Here is a 21,000-nt window from a genome sequence, read left to right on the forward strand (position 1 = left end):
GGTTGATGATAAAACAACTCCCTGGAGAAGGAGACTCTTAGGAAAAAAATCCCCATTCACAATGATGGGGAAGCCAGCCCATCAGTGCAAAAGATAAGCATTTGTAACAAATTTCAGCCAGTAATGCCAAATCAATGATCCATTTCAGCCTCTTCCAGACATTCCCAATATCATTGATGTCAGTCTTCAGCCAACTCAGTTCACTCCACATGACATCAAGAAATGTGTGAAGGCCTAGGATGCTGTAAAAGTTATGGGCCTACAAAGTTCTAGTGATAGTACTGAAGAATTGTTTTTCAGAATACACCAGGTCCCTAGTCAGCCGGTCCCAATACAGCTACAACACTGGCATCTATCTGGCAAAAGTGCCCTGGGATGTCCTGCGCACAAAAAGTAGAACAAATCCAACACGACCAATTAATGATTTGACTGTGATTTGATTTATTATTGTTACATGTATTAACAGGCAGTGAAAAGTATTGTTTCTTGTGTGCTATGCAGACAAAGCATACCAAAAATTAGGAGAGAAATTAGGGAAAATTAGGGAAATTAGGAGAGCCAGAAGGGGTCATGAGAAGACCTTGGCGGGTAAGATTAAGGAGAATCCCAAGGCCTTCTATAAATGTGTGAAAGGTAAAAGGATGAGAAGAGAAGGGATAGGACCGATAAAAGGTGAAGGGGGAAAGGTCTGTGTGGAACCAGAAAAAATGGCAGAGGTGCTTAATGAGTACTTTGCCTCAGTATTCACGGTGGAAGCTGATCTGGGAGATTTTGCTACGGATTTGCAGCAGATGGAAAAATTGAGTTTGTGGATATTAAGATGGAGGATGTGTTAGAACTTTTGAATTCTATCAAGATAGATAAGTTGCCGGGACCAGATGGGATGTACCCCAGGATACTGTGGGAGGCGAGGGAAGTGATTGCAGAGCCCCTGGCGATGATCTTTGCGTCGTCAATGGAGACGGGAGAGGTTCCGGAAGATTGGAGGATTGCGGATGTAGTCCCTATTTTCAAGAAAGGGAACAGAGATAGCCCGGGAAATTACCGACCGGTGAGTCTGACCTCAGTGGTTGGTAAGCTGATGGAGAGGCTTCTGAGGGACAAGATTTACGAGCATTTGGAGAGGTTTGACATGATCAGGAATAGTCAGCATGGATTTGTCAAGGGCAGGTCGTGCCTTACAAGCCTAGTTGAGTTCTTCGGTAATGTGACTGAACACATTGACGAAGGAAGTGCCGTGGACGTGGTGTACATGGACTTCAGCAAGGCGTTTGATAAGGTCCCCCATGCAAGACTTCTTGAGAAGGTGAGAGGGCATGGGATCCAAGGGGCTTTGGCCTTGTGGATCCAGAACTGGCTTGCCTGCAGAAGGCAGAGAGTGGTTGTGGATGGGTCTTTTTCTGAGTGGAGGTCAGTCACCAGTGGAGTGCCCCAGGGATCTGTTCTAGGACCCTTGCTGTTTGTCATTTTCATAAATGACCTAGATGAGGAAGTGGAGGGATGGGTTAGTAAGTTCGCTGATGACACGAAGGTCGGTGGTGTTGTGGATGGTCTGGAAGGATGGCAAAAGTTGCAGCAGGACATAAATAGGATGCAGGACTGGGCGGAGAAGTGGCAGATGGACTTCAACGCGGATAAATGCGTAGTCGTCCATTTTGGCAGAACCAATGGGATGAACGAGTACACTATCAAGGGCAGGAGTCTTAGTAGTGTTGAAGAACAGAAGGATCTTGGGGTCCGGGTCCGCAGGACTCTTAAATCGGCCTCGCAGGTGGAAGAGGTGGTCAAGAAGGCGTATGGTGTACTGGCCTTCATTGATTGAGGGATTGAGTTTAGGAGTCGGGAGGTAATGCTGCAACTTTATAAGACCCTTGTCAGGCCTCATTTGGAGTACTGTGCGCAGTTCTGGTCGCCTCACTATAGGAAGACGTAGAAGCTATTGAAAGAGTACAGAGGAGATTTACAAGGATGTTGCCTGTGTGAGAAACACAGCTCACAGTTAAACAATTTAGTCAAGTCAAGTTCTGAAGGAGCAAGATTTTATTTGTCGTTCTTGCAAGACCGGGTGTCTAGTCAAAATAGGCACACCTTACATAGATTTGCAGCACATTTTATACTGTTTTTCAAACATTGTGATGGCTTGTATTGTGTTATTCCCCCTTATTTGGCTGTTAACCTTGTTAACTTTAAACACTGTAAATGGCTTGTATTGTGTCATTCCTTCAATTAACACTCTCTCAACTCCCATTTTGCGCTTAATCTCATCACTGCGGTTATCTGTTTCGTGTAACCTAGTTAACTGTCTGTCATGTGCCTCCCCCTTTCTGTATGCTGCTGAACTCGTCCATCACTGCTGATTGTACTGTTAGCTCTTGCAGCCTTAAAAATTACACTACTTCTCACAATCCCCCCTTTTCTTTTTACTGTCTGTAATTTTTCACTAGCATCCCTTTTTCCAGGTTTAGTCCAGATATGCGCGAGTAGGTTGTTCCAGTTTGGCTAACATACTATTCACTTGCTCGTCCCAATCTTATATAATTTATCCAATCTACGTTCTTATTTATTGTTACCCACCAAAACAAGGATTCAAACCCAGCTGTAATCTGATTTCGAGCTTTAAATTCATCTGGAACTCCCCGAGGCACTCCTATGGGATCTAGATATATCTTTTCATCAAAAGAAATTCCTATCACTGATCTCTTGTTTTTCCTGATCCTTTTGATTTTTCAAATGCCAGGGTAAATGGTATAGCCAATTGGACAATTGCACATGTACCTTTCCACTGAGGGGGTAGAGTTGGCCTCAGTACCCTTCCTCCACAATACCACCATATATCTGCTCTGGGGATTTTCAATGATGAATAGTTCCCTCCCATTCCGTTCTCTGTAATGCTCCTGACCTCTGAGCATGATTCTAACTCCCCCATATTATGAGTTAACTCTGCCCTTTGTCGGTTCACACATGAAGTGTGATTCACAACGGCAGTGAGAAACTGAGGGGGAGTTTTTAAGTTCTTTGCTTCCACAGGAGGGAACATCAGGGATAGGGATGTGCAGTTCGGGTTGCCCCATGCTTCCTTTTCTTGATACAGGGCTAACATGCACTCCATACCTCTTCTGTCGCGTTTCCATCCCAGAGGGAAGGGTACTATTTGGGCCACTGGCTTCCCAGACGCACAGGCATAGCAATTGCTTTTATTTAAGCTTTTTACAGTGTATTTGACCCATTCTACCCAGGCATTAGTCTCCTCATACCCAGTCTCTATTTCAAGGATTTGTTTTAGGTTGTTTACTTCGACCACTCTTACTGCCCTTGGGTCGTTTTGGGGAACCTTATCATTCTAGTCAGGTGTTTTCAAATTTTTATCTACATAGATTCGGAAACAACATTTCAATTTGCTATCTTTTCCTCCCTCCTTTACCCTAATTCCAAATACTGCCTGGTGCAATTGTTGGTCCCTGGTCCAGTTACCTGTAAAGAAGGGCCCACCAGCTATGGAGTACCGGGAGAGGTTCTTAGGATCTAAGACTGGACTGCTTATTTTTTTTTTCAGTCCATTTGGTCCCTATAAGATTGTATTCCTTATCTAGGCATTCTGATCTTGGCTGCATATGTTTCTGATGAAGGGATATTATGGAAGGGAGTTTACCCCAAGGATACTTTCCGTCGGCATAAAATTGTAAGGATTCTACCGAATATTTTTGCTGGCTCACCAGATCCCCACATATTACCAAAGAACACAGGTCTGTCTCTACTACCTGTGTTGTAGTGAGATCCAGAACCGTAACTGAGCTCATAGTGTTTCCCTTGTCCTCTTCTAACTTATCTGAATTATATCCCATACTTGTAAGTACTCTCTTGGACAAGAGGAAGGAAAGCATTATCCAGGTTACCCCTTCCATTCTATCCCTTTCTCGTTACCTTTTAGGAGAGAACTTAATTCAAAACAGTTCCTTTCCCGCGCTCACGCCGCAACTAAAAATTGATTATTTAGAGTCTTTTAAATTTCATCTTCAAAGGTTCTTCAGTCAGTTTGACCATCCACGTGTTGGAATTATCTGGAGATTTTACCAGTCCCTTGATTATAGTATGATGTGTCCACCCCTTTTCAGCAGTCCTGATTACTGTCTCAGTTGTTAGGAGTGCTTCATATGGTTCCTCCCATTCCGGTTGCAGCTTAGTTTCTTTCCATGGCTTTACCAGGACCCGATCTCCTGGTTGAATTGTATGTACCGTGAAGTCGAGGGCTGGAGTCTGCGACAATAATCCTTGTTTCCTAAGGGAAGATATCGAGGAGGACAGGCCCAGTATATATTTCTTTACAAATTGATCATTCATTTCAGGAACCGGTAACTCCCCGACTGCCCCCATATAAGGTAGTCCAAATAGCATTTCATAGGGGGATAAACCCAAATCCTTTCGAGGAGCTGTACAAATACACAAAAAGTGCTTTTGGTAAGCACTTAGTCCAAGGGAGTTTCGTTTCTATTATCAGCTTAGATCCTCTGTCCACTTTAAAACATTAGGTTCTTCTTCTAACAGCTTCAAATATAGTTGTTTAGTTTTCTGTGCGTACCCTTTGATCCACAATCTACAGTATCCTACTAATCCCAAGAACCTCCTAAGTTCCTTTTTAGTCCATAGTATATTTAGATCTAGGATTCCTTGTATTCTTTCTGGATCTATTCTTCTCCTTCCCTCACTGATTAGGTGTCCAAGGTATTTAACTTCCTTCTCTACGTACTGCAGCTTTTTCTTTGACACCCTGAATCCCTGTTGTCCCAGATAATTCAATAAGCTATTTGTGGCTTCTATTACCTTTTCCTTTCCTCCTCCTGTTACTAGTAGGTCATCTACATATTGTAGTAACGTGATTTCATCAGGCTTTTTAAATCTTTCTAACACCTGCTCTAAGACTTGACCGAAAAGATTTGGTGACTCTGTGAACCCCTGTGGGAGCACTGTCCACCTGAACTGCTGTTTCCGTCCTGTGATAGGATTTTCCCACTCAAAAGCAAATAAGTCTCGACTTTCTTCCACCAGTGGGCATGTCCAAAATGCATCTTTTAGGTCCACTACACTGAACCATCCGTGATCAGGAGGAATCTTGCTTAATAAAATATAAGGATTAGGGACAATGGGGTGTCGCATCGTCACTATCTGGTTCAGGGCCCTTAGGTCCTGTACCAGGCGGTACGTTCCCTCAGGCTTCTTTACAGGCAATATAGGGGTATTATAAGGGGACATGCAGGGTTCTAACAGTCCATCTCTAACCAATCCTTCAATTACTGGCTGTAATCCTTTTTTTCCTTGCAAAGGTATAGGGTATTGCTTAACACACACCGTCTCTCCTTTTTTTTTTAAATTTATTTGCAGAGGAGGAGCGTCTAATCCCCCTCGGTTTCCTTCCCCTGCCCAGACTATCGGGTCTATTTGGTCATACTGCCGGGGTAGGGAGGTGATGTCCCTCTGCAGCAGTCTTCTAACACTTGGTTTTGTTTCTCCAGTTCCCTTACTCTGAATTCTAATTCCTTAATCTTTTTTATCCCCACTCCACTTCTTAGTGGAAGTGACTACTTGTTCAATTAGTCCAGCTAACTGATGTATGAACAATACTGCTATTTTCTTTGTTTGGTTTCTCTTTTCTAACTCTCTAATCTGTGATTCTGACGTTTTAATTTTCTCCTTGTCGTCAGCCCAATATTTTTTTTACCCAAGACTGAGATGTGTTCAATTAATCTGGTTTAAACCTGTTCAATTAATTCAAACTAAGAGAATTCCAATTTTCTTAGTTCTGTCCTTTTTTTTTCCAATCATTTCCATTGTTGATCTAGTGGGTGAAATGGATCCCACCCCTAGGTCGCTCTTATCACAGTCCGGTGATACCTATCAGGGGTGATCAGTCCCCTCCGTACCACCGCTTACACTCGTGAGCTTACACCTTTAAGCTCACACTATTAAGCCGGCTTTCTTTCTTACTCACGTCTGAACATCACATCCCAGGCATCCTTCTCTAGCCTTTACACCCACTTCAAACTCCTGAGCTTTGCGTAGGGGGCTACCCCTCTTAACAACTGGTCTAGGGCTAGGTGTAAAGACAGATGCCTCCTTGTCTGTACGTGCTCAGCTCAGACCTCTCACACACACTCACACTTTTTCATCACAGATGAGCACCTACTGTACTTTGATTCACTCCCTTAAATTTGGTAATCTGTTCCGGAGCTCCAGTTGTGGCCATTCAACCGGACCCGTAAACAGATCCCAGGTTTCAGCACCAATCCTTGTAGGTAAAGATACCTCTGAGACTAATTGTGAGTCAAAGTACAGCAGTTTAATTAACTAAAGCCTGATTCAGAAAATCCAAAATAAGATTTATTTTTATCACCATTAAATATCCTCACTAAATCAAGACCCTTGCACCTTCTTACAATTCTGGTACAATAAAACAAAACATCACTTGGAGCACAGATGCACGAAGAAACACTGAAAGCATTCTAATGTGCAATCTACATGTTTAATTATTTCTACAGCTCTGCCTTTGTAACCAACACAGGCAAGTACAAAATCAAATCTACTGTGTGCCTAAATGGTTATCTCTCCTCACAACTTTAAGATGCAATATAATGCCACCTTTCCCACTTGGCAGAATTCAAATTTCCGTCCGATCCCTACATAATTTAGTAAACTTAAAAACTTAAAGCAATTCACTTTGATTGGCTATATCTATTACATCACATGAGGGTCTCAATTACACAGTTACACCCTCTCTCTCTCTCTCTCTGTACCATACAGAGTCAGCCTGCTTGTCTCTTTTTAACCCTTTACTGATGGGAGCTCACTGGCCTCTAATAAATTTGACCATGTTTGATTCGGGTGCCTCATGTCATGACAAATCCCTTTCTCTCTCAAACAGTCATATAGTCATGCACAATTCCAAATACATAACCACTATTAGCGTTCTCCCCGCACCTCAGTAAAAGCCCATGTCAGGGTTCCCAGTTCCACTGACATACTTCTCTCTACCTCTTTCTGCTCAGACCAATTGTAGGTCCATCCCATTCATGCTGATCCATCTATATACTTCGTGACCCATCCACAAACTCCAGTGCCTCTAGGGGCACCTCCCTTATTCGACTTTCCTCTGCTCCCTCATCACATAACCTCCCCCGCAGCCCCTAAATTAACATTATCCAGCAACTTGCATGATCAATTCCTTCCTGGGACGCCGGCTGCTTCTGTCTCACATATTTATTAAGAATCTGACAAACCCAATCCTCAACCGAACCGTACTTTGGCCAGAAGACGGACGGACTCCTAATTGGTTCCTTCACCCAAACAAAACACAATATTTCATCATTGTCGTCTTGTTTTTATCCCTAGTACAAGTACTAGTGCCCAAACCTTCCAACATCCTTCCCAACGGACTTTCTGGAGGGATGTTCCCTGGGGCCCCACCCTTCTTCCAACATCCGTCCCAAAGGACTTTCTGGAGGGATGTTCCCTGGGGCCCCACCCTTTCTCCGCGGATTCCCAGCACCTTTCCCGGGGGACTTTGTCCTACTACCCCCACTTCCCATGGTTTACCTACCACGACCCGGTCGCCAAGGCAATACTTAAAAGTCACTTTTCTTACCTTGGTCTGTGCACAGCGTTGCCCGACCACACGACGGTGCCTATCGTTTCCCACTTACTCGTTCAGAACAACTTTCCTAGGATTCTCAACAGTCAGTGGCAGAGAAGTCCACCGATGAACACCTGGGACCATTCAATTTGGAACGGGACGCGTCTTCCCAGTTGTCACTGGCAACCTCCCTACCAGGGATGTTAGGATCCCGGACGAGCCCCCAATTGTGAGAAACACAGCTCACAGTTAAACAATTTAGTCAAGTCAAGTTCTGAAGGAGCAAGATTTTATTTGTCGTTCTTGCAAGACCGGGTGTCTAGTCAAAATAGGCACACCTTACATAGATTTGCAGCACATTTTATACTGTTTTTCAAACATTGTGATGGCTTGTATTGTGTTATTCCCCCTTATTTGGCTGTTAACCTTGTTAACTTTAAACACTGTAAATGGCTTGTATTGTGTCATTCCTTCAATTAACACTCTCTCAACTCCCATTTTGCGCTTAATCTCATCACTGCGGTTATCTGTTTCGTGTAACCTAGTTAACTGTCTGTCATGTGCCTCCCCCTTTCTGTATGCTGCTGAACTCGTCCATCACTGCTGATTGTACTGTTAGCTCTTGCAGCCTTAAAAATTACACTACTTCTCACACCTGGACTGGGAGGCATGCCTTATGAAGTTAGGTTGAGGGAGCTGGGTCTCTTTTCCCTGGAGAGACGAAGGTTGAGAGGCGACCTGATAGAGGTTTATAAAATGTTGAGAGGAATGGATAGGGTGGATTCTCGGAGGCTATTTCCCCGGGTTGAAATGGTCGCTACGAGAGGACACAGATTTAAGGTGCAGGGAGGAAAGTACAGAAGTGATGTTAGGGGTAAGTTTTTCACTCAGAGGGTGGTGAGTGAATGGAATCGGCTGCTGTCAGTGGTGGTGGAGGCGAACTCGCTGGGGTCTTTTAAAAGACTTCTGGATGAGTATATGGGGTTTTATGGGATTGGGGGTTATAGATAGGTGTTGATGTGATTGGCGCAACTCGTGGGCCGAAGGGCCTGTTCGTGCTGTAGTGTTCTATGTTCATAGAGAAGGAAATAGAACATAGAACAAACATAGAACACTATAGCACAAACAGGCCCTTCGGCCCACAAGTTGCGCCAATCATATCCATACCTACCAGGCTGTAGAACTATCTGTAACTCCCAATCCCATTAAATCCCATGTACTCATCCAGAAGTCTTTTAAAAAAGACCCCAGCGAGTTCGCCTCTACCACCACCGACGGCAGCTGATTCCACTGACTGACCACCCTCTGAGTGAAAAACTTACCCCTGACATCTCCTCTGTACTTGCTTCCCAGCACCTTAAACTTGTGTCCTCTCGTAGCAACCATTTCAGCCCTGGGAAATAGCCTCCGAGAATCCACCCAATCTATTCCTCTCAACATTTTATAAACCTCTATCAGGTCGCCTCTCAACCTTTGTCTCTCCAGGGAGAAGAGGTCTAGCTCCCTCAACCTATCTTCATAAGGCATGCCCCCCCAATCCAGGCAACATCCTTGTAAATCTCCTCTGTTCCCTTTCAATAGCTTCCACATCCTTCCTGTGGTGAGGCAACCAGAACTGCACACAGTACTCCAAGTGGGGTCTGACAAGGGTCTTATAAAGTTGCAGCATTACCTCCCAACTCCTAAACTCAATCCCTCGATTAATGAAGGCCAGTACACCATACGCCTTCTTGACCATATCCTCCACCTGTGAGGTTGGTTTAAGAGTCCTATGGATCCGGACCCCAAGGTCCTTCTGCTCCTCAACATTGCTCAGACTCTTATCCTTGATATTGTACTCCTTCATCCCATTGGTCCTGCCAAAATGGACCACTACACACTTATCCCCATCTGCCACTTCTCCGCCCAGTCTTGCATCCCATCGGTGTCACACTGCAACTTCTGACATCCCTCCAGACTATCCACAACACCACCAACCTTCCTATAGTCAGCGAACTTTCTAACCCATCCCTCCACTTCCTCATCCAGGTCATTTATGAAAATGACAAACAGCAAAGGCCTTAGAATAAATCCCTGGGGCACTCCACTGGTGACCGACCTCCATGCAGAGAAAGACCCATCCACAACCACTCCCTGCCTTGTGCAGCAAGCCAGTTCTGGACCCACAAGGCCTAAGCCCCTTGGATCCCATGACATCTCACCTTCTCAAGAAGTCTTGCATGGGGGACCTTTGCTGGAGTCCATGTAAACCACATCCACCGCACTTCCTTCGTCAATGTGTTCAATCACATTTTCAAAGAAATGAGAGACTGTTGAATGTAGTGTTACCGTCATACTTGGGGCATAGAGAATGATCAACTTGATGCATGGTTAGTCCATTCAAAAGTCTGACAGCAGCAGAGAAGAAGCTGTTCTTGAGTCAGTTGGTATATGACGTCAGACTTCTGTATCTTTTTCCCAATGGAAGAAGATGGAAGAGAGAATGTCCGGGATGTGTGGGGTCCTTAATTATGCTGGCTGCTTTGCTGAGGCATCAGGAAGTGTAGACAGAGTCAATGGATGGGAGGTTGGTTTGCGTGACAGATTAGGCCTCATTCACAACCTTCTGTAATTCCTTGTACTGCCCAGTTTGTCTGCTGCCGATCATCAGTAAAGTGATGGCAGGGGTCGTCAACAGTGCTACAAAGTAACATTTGCTGAGCAATACTTGGTCGCTGATGTTCACTTTGGGTTCTGCCAGTTTGGTCCCCTTCTGACATCTTTGTAACTTTGTTTCAAACATAGGCAAACAAACTGAATTCAAACTGAGGTAAGAATGACTACCCTTGACGTTGTTCTGACTGATAGGAGGAGTGTGGTTTCTGTAGCTCCACTGCACCCTAAGTAAATGTTTGACTCACTCACCAAAAATAGCCAACTGTTTAATTTTGCTATTGTCGGAACCAGAATAAAGCAGTTTAAGCAGGCTTCTTCCAATAAAGTCAAATGGTTTATTATGAAACAAAATTTAGTTTTAAAAGTATTATTCATTTAAGTGGTTGTATATTTGCTTTAAGAGTTGATCACATGATTTGATGGCACTGTCCTTGATGTATTGCATTTTCTGTACAGGTAACAGCTCCTGTAACAAACTTGTTGTTGTTTTGAACTTACATGTACCATCCACATATTTTTCTTTGTGTAAAACCCACAACCCCTAACTTAGTTGGGACATTCCAAAAAGCTGGAAAAATTGGTTATCGTACAGTTAGTAATCTGGAAGTACAAGCATTCATGTGTGCGTCTGCACACTGCAAAACAAATGGTGCCTCTACAGAGGTTTGCTTTTAAGGGACAAACCACCTTTTGGCCAATGGGAACGTTTCATGTAAAGGATAAAGCTGGGAAGGGTTTTGACACAGTTGATTTGGTGTTCTTTCATGTGAAGACATTGCCAGTTGCAGTAGTTGTCTGGAGGTTCATTCCAAAGGTATTTTGGTGTGGAGGAGAACATAACTGGATCAATGTCTTTGGAATCTCTTTCTGGTCTCATTTTCTTATTTCCAAATACAGATGATTTACATAGAAACTAGAAGCAGGAGAAGGCCATTTGGCCCTTCGAGTCTGTCATTTATTTTGATAGTGGCTAATCATCAAATTCAATATCCTGATTCCACAATCCCTTCATCCCTTTAGCCCCTAGTGATATAGCTAATTTCTTCTTGAAATTTCACAATGTTTTGGACTCAGCTGCCTTCTGTAGTCATGAATTCCACACATCCACCATCATCTGGGTAAAGAAATTACTCCTCACCTCAGTCCTAAAAGGTTTACTCCTCAATCTCAAACTGTGACTCTTAATTCTGGACTCTCCTATCAGTGAGAACATTCTTTCTGAATTTACCCTGTCTAATCCTGTTAGAATTTTTTAAGTTATGAGATCCCCCCTCACTTTTCTAAACTCCAGTGAATATAATCCTAACTGACTTAATCTCTCCTCATTTATTCTTATGAAGCATTTCTAGCTCAAACCTTTGTCAAAGGGTCATCTGGACTTGAAACATTAGCGCTTTTCTCTCCTTACAGATGCTGCCAGACCTGCTGAGATTTTCCAGCATTTTCCCTTTTGATTTCAGATTCCAGCATCTGCAGTAATTTGCTTTTTTTCATTTATTTTATTTCATCTCATTCTCCCATTTTATCGCTCTCCTTTTTACCAACACCATCCCTCCGCCCACCCACCTTCAGGCCAACTGCTACATTCCTCAGGCAGTCCTTTCCTAAGCTATACTTTTGTTTTGCCATTCATGCATTCTGATCACTTAATGGACATTTCCAATGCCCACTCAGCCTTCTGCATGCTCATTTATGTTCCCTCCAATTCCATCAGCCTCCCTCTCCTCATGGTATAAATCTCTGCCGACTCGGTTTCCCCCCAGCTCTGATGAAGGGTTATCTAGACATAAAATGTTTCTCTATTCTCTCTTTCCCTGCTGTCAGACCTGCTGAGATTTTCCAACATTTTTATGTTTTTGTTTCATTTTCCAGCATCTGCAGTATTTTGTGTTTATCCTGTTGTATCTGCTGACAGTCCCTGGCACTATCAGCAACTCTACCAATCTTTGTGTCATCACAAACATACTCCCAAAAAGACTAATTAGACCCCCCCCACATTTTCCTCCATGTTATTTATATATACTATAGACACAGAGGTCCCAACACTGATCCCTGTGTTACACCACTAGCTACAGATCTCCATTCTGAAAAACACCCTTCCATCACTACACCCTATTTTCTATAATCAAGCTAGTTCTGTATCCATCTTGCAGCCCACCCTGAATCCCATGTGATTTTAGTTTTTGTACCAGTCTGCCATGTGGGACCTTGTCAAATGTCTTACTGATATCCATATAAATTATATCCACAGCCCAAAGCTTGAGTATGCAGATGAAGATAAAATGGTTTGGAGCAGGATTTTGTTGACACTTTGTATTTAATGTGCTTGTATTTATTTCCCAACAGGAATCCATGCTCGAGTTTGAGAGTCAAACAATGGACCCTGCTATTGTTTCAGCACAGCCCATGAATACAGCACAATCCATGGAGATGCCCCAAATGATGTGTACACAAGGTGAGTAATTGCAGGGAACATGTGTTTGGGCAGTAAACCAGACATTACTCTATTATTTAAAGAGAACCTGGTTTCCAAGTTGGCTGAAATCTTCTGTGAAATGTTTGAATAGTTGAGTAATTATGCTTGGAATATAGACCTTTGCGTAACAAATGGGTTGGTCTTGGGTTATGTTATATACTACCCTTTGAAAACATTATCCAAAATTTTGTCAGTTTTCCAAGGTATTCCGACAACCAGTTCAACTTCATCATCACCTTTCATCAGCCGTCACGGAATGATCAGACTGCTTGTCCAGTATCCAGTAATGGATGAAAATTACCTTTCTCCATTTAAATATAGTCTTTGGTCCTCATTCCATCACTTACCCATAAACTTACTTCAGCAACTTTCAAGCGGTTATTGGATAGGCACATGGAGCACTCCAGAATTATAGGGAGGGGATAACTTGATCTTGGGATTGGACATAGCTTGGCACAACATTGAGGGCTGAAGGGCCTGTACTGTGCTGTAATGCTGTTATGCTTCTATATGTTTCTGTGTAAACTGTGTGATCCTTGTGTCCTGTTTAGATTGCATATTGCTAAGACTGTCTATTTCTACCTCCAATGTCACACAGCAAAGCGCTGCCTCAGGTTATCTGTAGTTGACGTTCTTATCCAGGCCTTTATTGCTGCTAACATCTGACTTCTGTCCTTGCACGAAACTTTGTTCACCCGTGAGCTCATTGACCTATGTTGACTTCCGTGACTTCCTGATAACCAAAGCCTCAATTTTAAAATTCTCATTCTTATTTTCAAATTCCTGCATGACCTTGCCCCTTCCCATATCTGTAAACTGCTCCAACCTCTCAACTTTCCAAGATATCTATGCCCTTTTAATTATTATCTCTTGAGTATCCCCAGTGATAGTGTTCCTTCTCCTGCCTAAGCCTCAATCCCTGGAATTCTCTCCCTAATCCTCTCTGCCACCGTTGGCTTGTTTTCTTCCCAAAGCTTTTGGTCATCTTCCCTAATATATCCCTGTGTGGCTCAACACAATATTTTGCTTTATAATGCTCCGGTGAAGCACCTTGGAATGTTTTCTACATTAAAGTTCCAAATAAATAAAAGTTGATGCTATTCCTTCATTTTGAATTTTTTGACTGTCACAAATTCATTGAGAAACCAAAATTGTCAAGTCATTAAGTTCAATTACTCTAGGTAATATGTGATTTGCCTTTTGCTTAGCATCTTAACTTAAGAGACAAAGGTTCTTGTGCAAATCTGTTTCAGAATAGTGACTTGTCTGAATATTTTTGTTGTCACTGTCCCCTTTTTTCCAGTGCATAATGAATCCAGACATGGCCAACCTAACACAGTTCCTGTTCAGTCTGAAGCCACACAGGTAATGTACTCTGTTTTAAATGGTTGTTCTTAAAACAATGGACCACTTTGAAAGCAGAACCTAAGGAAAGAAGTACATGTAAAAACAGAAGCATTAGTAGGCCAATTAGCCACTCAAATCTGCTCTGCCATTGAGTAGGACCATGGCTGGTCTGATTATGGATTGTGGCATTTCCTCTGTTTTTGTGCCTACTCACTCCCAAGGAGTCTAGACTCTATTGTGGGTCAAAAATCTGTCTGACTCAGCCTCAAGTACATTCAGTGACCAAGCCCCAATTTCAAACTGACCCATTTATCCTGAGTCTTGTTTCTTGTTGGCCAATACGTGCTAATATATTATTCCCAACAGCACGAGCTATTTTGTATACTAAACATTTACGTACCTTATAAATGCCTTTTGCAACTCCAAATGCATTACATCAAGGGATTACTGCAAGAGTTCCTCAGGGTAGTGTTCTAAGCCCAATCATCATCAACTGCTTCATCAATGACCTTACCTCTATCATCAGTTCAGAAGTGGGGATATTTGCTGTTACTTGCACTGTATTCAACGTCATTCATGACTCCTTCGATATGACCATATACAATAAGAACTGGGCAGTCTTCAGGCTTGGGCTGATGAGTGGCAAATGAGCATACATACATATAGATTAGGAACAGAATTAAACCACTCAATTCCTTGAATCTTTTCTGCCATTCAATAAGTTTGTGGCTCATCTGATTTGTCACCTCAACTTCACATTCCCGTTTACCCGAATAACCTTTCACCCCCTTATACAGAATCTATCTACGCCTCTCAAAAGGGTTAGATTCAGAAGAATTGCGAGAGATAGAGGGATATGGACCAAGGACAGGATTAGTTTAATTTGGTGTTATGTTCGGCATAACATCGTGAGCCAAAGGGCTTGTTCCTGTGCTGAACTGTTCTGTGTTCTAAAGATCTGCTTCTACTGCCTTTTGAGGAAGAGTTCCAAAAACAGACATCTCTCAAACAAAACATTTCTCCTCACTTCTGTTTTAAATGCATAATCCTTCATTTTTTTAAAATAGTGACCCCTGGTTCTAGATTCTCCCACATAAGGAAACACCCTCTCTAGATCTACTCTGCCAAGATCCCTCAAGGTCTCAATCAAGTTGTCTCCTACTCTTAAACTCCAACAGATACCTGTCTAATCTGTCCAACCTTTCTTCATAAGGCAAGGCTCCCGTCCAGAGATTAGTCTAGTAAACTTTCTCTGAACTGCTTCCAATGCATTTAAATACTTTTAAGGAGGCCAATATTGTGCACAGTACTCCAGACACGATCTCACCAATGTCCTGTATAACTGAAGCGTAACATCTCCTCCTTTTGTAATCAGTGCCCCTCACAATTAATAAAATTCTATTAGCGTTCATAATTACATGCTGTACCTGTATACTTTTGCAATTCCCACACTAGGTCAGCCAGATCTCCCCTCCTGAGCCTGTAACCTCACCATTTGTGAAATATACTTCACTCACTCCTGCTGCCAAAATGTACAATTTAATATTCTCCCACTTTATTCAAACAAGTCACAGCACACAAATGTCAAACAATGTCCATCTCCAACAAGAGAGAATCAAGCCATCTTCCCTGTGCATTCCAAGACACTATCCCCACTGATTTCCCCCACAATCAACATGTTAGGGGTTACTGTTGACCAGGAACATAACTGGACCAGCTATAAAATACTGTGGCTACAAGAGCAGGTCAGAGGTTAAGTATTCTGCAGAGAATAACTCATCACTTGATTCCACAAAGCCTGTCCATCATGTGCCCTGTTTGTAGCTTGAGGAGTTCCAGCACAGAATAATTGAGCTAATGCTCAAATTGCAGAACCTGTGATGCATCAGACAGGGGGGAAAATTACTTGCATACTTTGTACCAGGAGACAGCTGCATCCCTTAGCATAGAGTCATCTGATTTGGTCAGTGATTAGGGACAGGAGGGTGTGACTGAGTCAATTGTCCAACAGGTTTGAGGGTCTTGCAGCCTGTATGGATGAAAGTGATGGTTGCAAAATGGAGGAATAAACTGAACATGGTACAAGAAGCCATTCAAGTAGGGGGGTTAAGAAGAATGTACTGGTAGTTGGCGACAACATAGCTTGGGGGATAGAACAGTTCTCTGCTACTGTGAGTGGGAGTCCCGATAGCTGTGTTGCCTGCCTGGTGCCAGGGTTTAATCATTTCCTCTGGGCTTGGGGAACAGTTACAGTGGAAGTTGGAGGATCCAGTGCTTGTGGTTCATGTAGGTCCCAACAACATGGGTAGCACCTACAAAGAGGTTCAACTGAGGGGGTATGAGCATCTAGAGGTTAAATTAACAGCAAAACCATAGAACAATCTCTGGGTTATCCACGAGCCATGAGTAAATTTGCATTGGATGAATCAGGATTGGAGTGTTAAATGCATAGCTTAAACGATGCTGTGGGAGAAATGGGTTTAGATTTATGGGGCACTGGCATAAGGACTAGACAGTGTGGAAGTAGGAGTGGTTTTCACTGGGATTTGTGATCTGGAGATTGCGAATCCTAGGGCGGTCGAGAGACCTGTAAACTGCGTTGTATAGGCAGGGGATCAAGTTCGGGAAGATGTCATGAATGGAGAAGACCAAGATTGGAATAAGGGAAATGATGATCAGAGTGTGGTAGTAAGGAACAGAGTGCACCAGCAAATAAATCTCTGTTACAGAATAATGCCAGAATTAAAGGCTGTGCATTTGAATAGCATAAGCAACAAAGAAAGTACAGCATTGGAACAGGCCCTTTGATGCGCCAAGTTTGTGTCGACACAGATGCCTCTCTAATATTTTCTTGCCTCTGTGTCGTCCATATCCCTCTATTCCCTGCCTGTTCACGTATCTATCCTGATGCCTCTTGAACGTTGTTATAGAGTCTGCTTCCACCACCAGCAATTCTGGCGGCGCTTTTGTCTGTGTAAAACTTGCCCCTTACATCTCTTTTAAACTTCCCCCTCTCACTTTCAACCTATGCCCTGGAATAATTGACCCTTTGACCCTGAGGAAAAGACTCTAACTAACCATTCTATCTAAGCCTGTCATAATTTTGTAACCTTTATCAGGTTCCCCCTCATCCTTTGACATTTCAATGAAAATAATCCAAGTTTATTCAATCTTTCTTCATAGTCCATATCCTTTGTCAAAGCTGACAAAGGGTCATCTGGACTTGAAATGTCATCTCTTTTCTCTCCTTACAGATGCTGTCAGACCTGCTGAGATTTTCCAGCATTTCCTCTTTTGGTTACAAAGATTTTGACCAAGTCCTCAGTAATTTCTTTCCTCGTCTCTCTGTATTCTGGGATAGACTCTTTCTAGCCGTGAGGACTTGTCCACCTCAGTGTTTTTCAAAACCTCCAATACCACCCCCCTTTTTATCTCAACATATCCTAGAAAGTCAACATCCTGTTGCTCAATAATGTAAATACAGCTGGTAACCCAGAATCATAGAATACCTACAATGCAGAAGGAGGCCATTTGGCTAATCAATTCTGCATCGACTTTCCAACAGAGCACATTATTCAGACCCACATGCACGAAGAACATACAAACTCTCTATACACACACAGTTACCCAAGGCTGGGATTGAATCCGGATCCTAGCACACAAGGCAGCAGTGCTAACCGCTGTGCCACCGTGCCCATATACTTGAAACTATTTATAATTTGAAAATACTTTTCAGTTAATTTCATTCTGTCTCTTTGTATTGTTTTGGATTTTTACATAATATTGAATTATCTTAATGTAAGCCTTACTTGTGACTAATAAATAAACTTTAACAATGCAATGAAGTTACTGTGTAATTCCCCTAGTCGCCATAGTCCAGCACCTGTTCGGGTCAATGCACCTAACCAGCACGTCTTTCAGAATGTGGGAGGAAACTGGAGCACCCTGAGGAAACCCATGCAGACACGAGGAGAACATGCAAACTCCATTAAGACAGTGACCCAAGCCGAAAATTGAACACATGTCCCTGGTGCTGTGAAGCAACAGTGCTAACCACTGTGCCACCAAGCCATCATATGATTCACATGACTCACTGGCAGCAAATGCTTCTCATACATGTTCAGCTTCATTAGCCACGTATGGAAACTCTGTTTCAGGCCAAGTAATGCGAATAAAGATGAAACAGTGCTGAGGACGAAAGCCTCTATATACAACTTCCTTTTCCTGCCATTGACCCATCCACCCTCCACCACTTGGCTTTCAGCAGGATAACATTGCTCTGTACTCCGTAGTTTTGAAACTACATATTATTTTGCATTCAACATTGCTTGAAATCCTTCATTGGTGTATGAATTCAATACCTACCCATCTTGCCTTTGGAAAGGTTGCACAATAACAGCAAGGCTATAAAGTATGCTTTTTAAATTTGATTTTGTCTCATTGGCACTGCTATTGTAAAGTGGGCAATCTCTTTGTTTGTAACTTAATGTATAATTCATTGCGTTATATTTTGATTTGCTGTTTCTAATACAGCAAGGTAACATCTTTTAATTTTGGTGATTCAGGCTTAAGTACAGCCAAAACAAGCTACCATTAAGGAGATTAAATCTACCTGCATTTACTGCTGGGAATCACATTTTACATTTATTACATTAATAAAATGATACAATTATATATTGTATTTTGTGCTGCGAAGATGATCCAGTTTGATAAATTAGGTGGGAGTGATTGAACAAGTTTTATTAAATATATTAGACATTTGCTGCCTTTATTATTTTTTCATTCAAGTCTGTACATTTTAAAATTTTAGCATATTTATAATTAGGATTAGGAGACGAGATAAGATTTCTAGCTGGCAGAATAGTTTTGTGTGCCTCTGCAGTATTGGAAACTCGTATCTACGCGTTATAGTAATAGTAGCAGAGCCTGTGTATTTTTCCCATTCTTTGTTATAGTGCAATCCATTGGCACTTATGTTTTCCCCCTTTTTTATTTCCTTTCATCATTAAGGTACCTTTGGTATCTTCCACAAATGAACCATACACACCATCTCAGCCTATGTACCAGCCTTCCCATGTGTCAGAGCAGCGAACCCAGAAAGAATCTATGGAATCTATTCAGGTAACTGCAGCATGAGTACAGCAGAATCAAACAGGAAAGCTTACCACACATTTTAATTTTTTCAAAAATATCCACTCTTTCAAAGTACACATTTATTTAAGAACTAGGAACAGGTGTAGGAAATTCAGCCCTGCAAGTTTACTCTACTGTTCAATATGATCATGGCTGATCTTGTGATGGCCTCAATTCCATTTTCCAAACCATTCTCCATAACCCTTCAACTCATTATTAATTTAAAAATCCATACCTCCTCAAATTTACTTCATGTCCTGACATCACTGCACACTGGGGTGGATAGTGAACTCCACGGTTTCATGACCCTTTGAGAGAAAAGATTTATCCTCATTTCTGTTTTAAATCTGCTACCCCTTATCCTAAAACTATAACCTCTCGTTCTAGGTTGCCCCACAAGAGGAAACATCCCATTTACCCTATCAATCTCCTTCAGCATTTTGTGTACCTCAATTAAATCTCTCCTCATTCTTCTAAACTCCAGAGAAAATCAGCCTAAACTGCTCAATCTCCCTTTATAAGACAAACCCCATATCTCTGGAATCAATCTAGAGAACCTCCTCTGAACTGCCTCCAATGCAACCACATCCCCCCCCAAGTAAGGGGACCGAAACAGTGCACAATATTTCAGGTGCAGTCTCATTAATATCTTGTACAGTTGTAACAATGTCTTTTTTATACTTTATTCCTGCAACAATAAATGCCAAAATTCAATTTGCAACATTTAGGGACCATCCAACTCCATCTGCTTAACTCTGCTCGTATGACTAATGTGGTTCACCCCCTATATAAAAAAAACTATTTTGATTCTTACATACAAGCAATCAATCCCAAGGATTCACCCGCTCATTCTTATAGATTAATTTTGTAATGTTTTTGTCTTGTTTCACTCCTGTTATCCAGGGATATAATGTTTGGAATTACTGTCCATTGGGAAATTTGATTATTTGCTTTTTTTCTAAACTACCAGTAATGATCAGAATCTGAAGCGTAGTTGTATATTGCTTTGCACCACAATGTCAAAGATGTAAGTTAAAAGAGAACTTGGTAAAATTATTTCTTCTGCATCTTCTCAGCTCCCAAAAATTCAGGCATTTTTTTTAGTAAGTGTGGCTTTGTAACAAAGAAGTGTGCGCATCAAGTGGGAACTTTTATTTATAAGTGCATCAGATTCTGGAATGGACTGCAAGTAAGAAAATTATATTTGCTATGGCTGCATCTAACTGGCTCCTATATAGAACTTTGCCAAGGTTGAATGTACCCTTTTTCCTGGCATTTAATAGTTACAGTTAGTTATAGCTTTTTTTCTGTATTTGTTTCTCAAACTTCTCTTATCTCCATAGACTGCAATGTCGCTGACCTCTGAACAGCCACCAGCATCAACAACACTTCCTGTTTCCCAGTCACAAGCTTTCAAGGCTCCTCCTAACAAACCGCTCCACAGCAGTGGCATAAATGTGAATGCTGCTCCATTCCAATCAATGCAGACGGTAAGATGGTCTTTATTTTGACAGCTATTTATCAAATCAACCTTTGATTAGGTTTGACCTAAAAGCAAACATTTAGCATAGGTGTTATAGTCATAGAATCATTTAAGTCACACAGCGCAGAAAAAGCCCTTCGGCCCATCGCATTGACAATATCTACCACTAAAGGTGCGCTAATCCCATTTTCTTTTACTCATCTGCCTAATCCACCAACAGTTCTTTTGAGATTCAAGATTAGCCTAATCAAAATTGACAATGTTTTCAGTCTTTGTCGTCTGCAG

General features: G+C 42.1%; 1 protein-coding gene across 2 annotated transcripts in view; it reads left to right on the forward strand.

Annotated features, from left to right (window-relative positions):
- caprin1b (cell cycle associated protein 1b) overlaps positions 1–21,000 on the forward strand; it is a 237,663-nt gene that overhangs the window by 131,540 nt on the left and 85,123 nt on the right. Inside the window, exons 10-13 of one of the 2 annotated variants that reach the window (XM_080189836.1) lie at positions 12,623–12,731; positions 14,056–14,117; positions 19,110–19,220; positions 20,576–20,722. In XM_080189836.1, the coding sequence (XP_080045962.1) occupies positions 12,623–12,731; positions 14,056–14,117; positions 19,110–19,220; positions 20,576–20,722 (429 nt within the window). The remainder of the gene's footprint in view (positions 1–12,622; positions 12,732–14,055; positions 14,118–19,109; positions 19,221–20,575; positions 20,723–21,000) is intronic. The other variant, XM_080189837.1, reaches the window with a different exon arrangement.

Source organism: Carcharhinus amblyrhynchos, chromosome 6 (assembly GCF_965287045.1).
Source record: "Carcharhinus amblyrhynchos chromosome 6, sCarAmb.v2.hapA, whole genome shotgun sequence".
Classification (NCBI taxonomy): domain Eukaryota; kingdom Metazoa; phylum Chordata; class Chondrichthyes; order Carcharhiniformes; family Carcharhinidae; genus Carcharhinus; species Carcharhinus amblyrhynchos.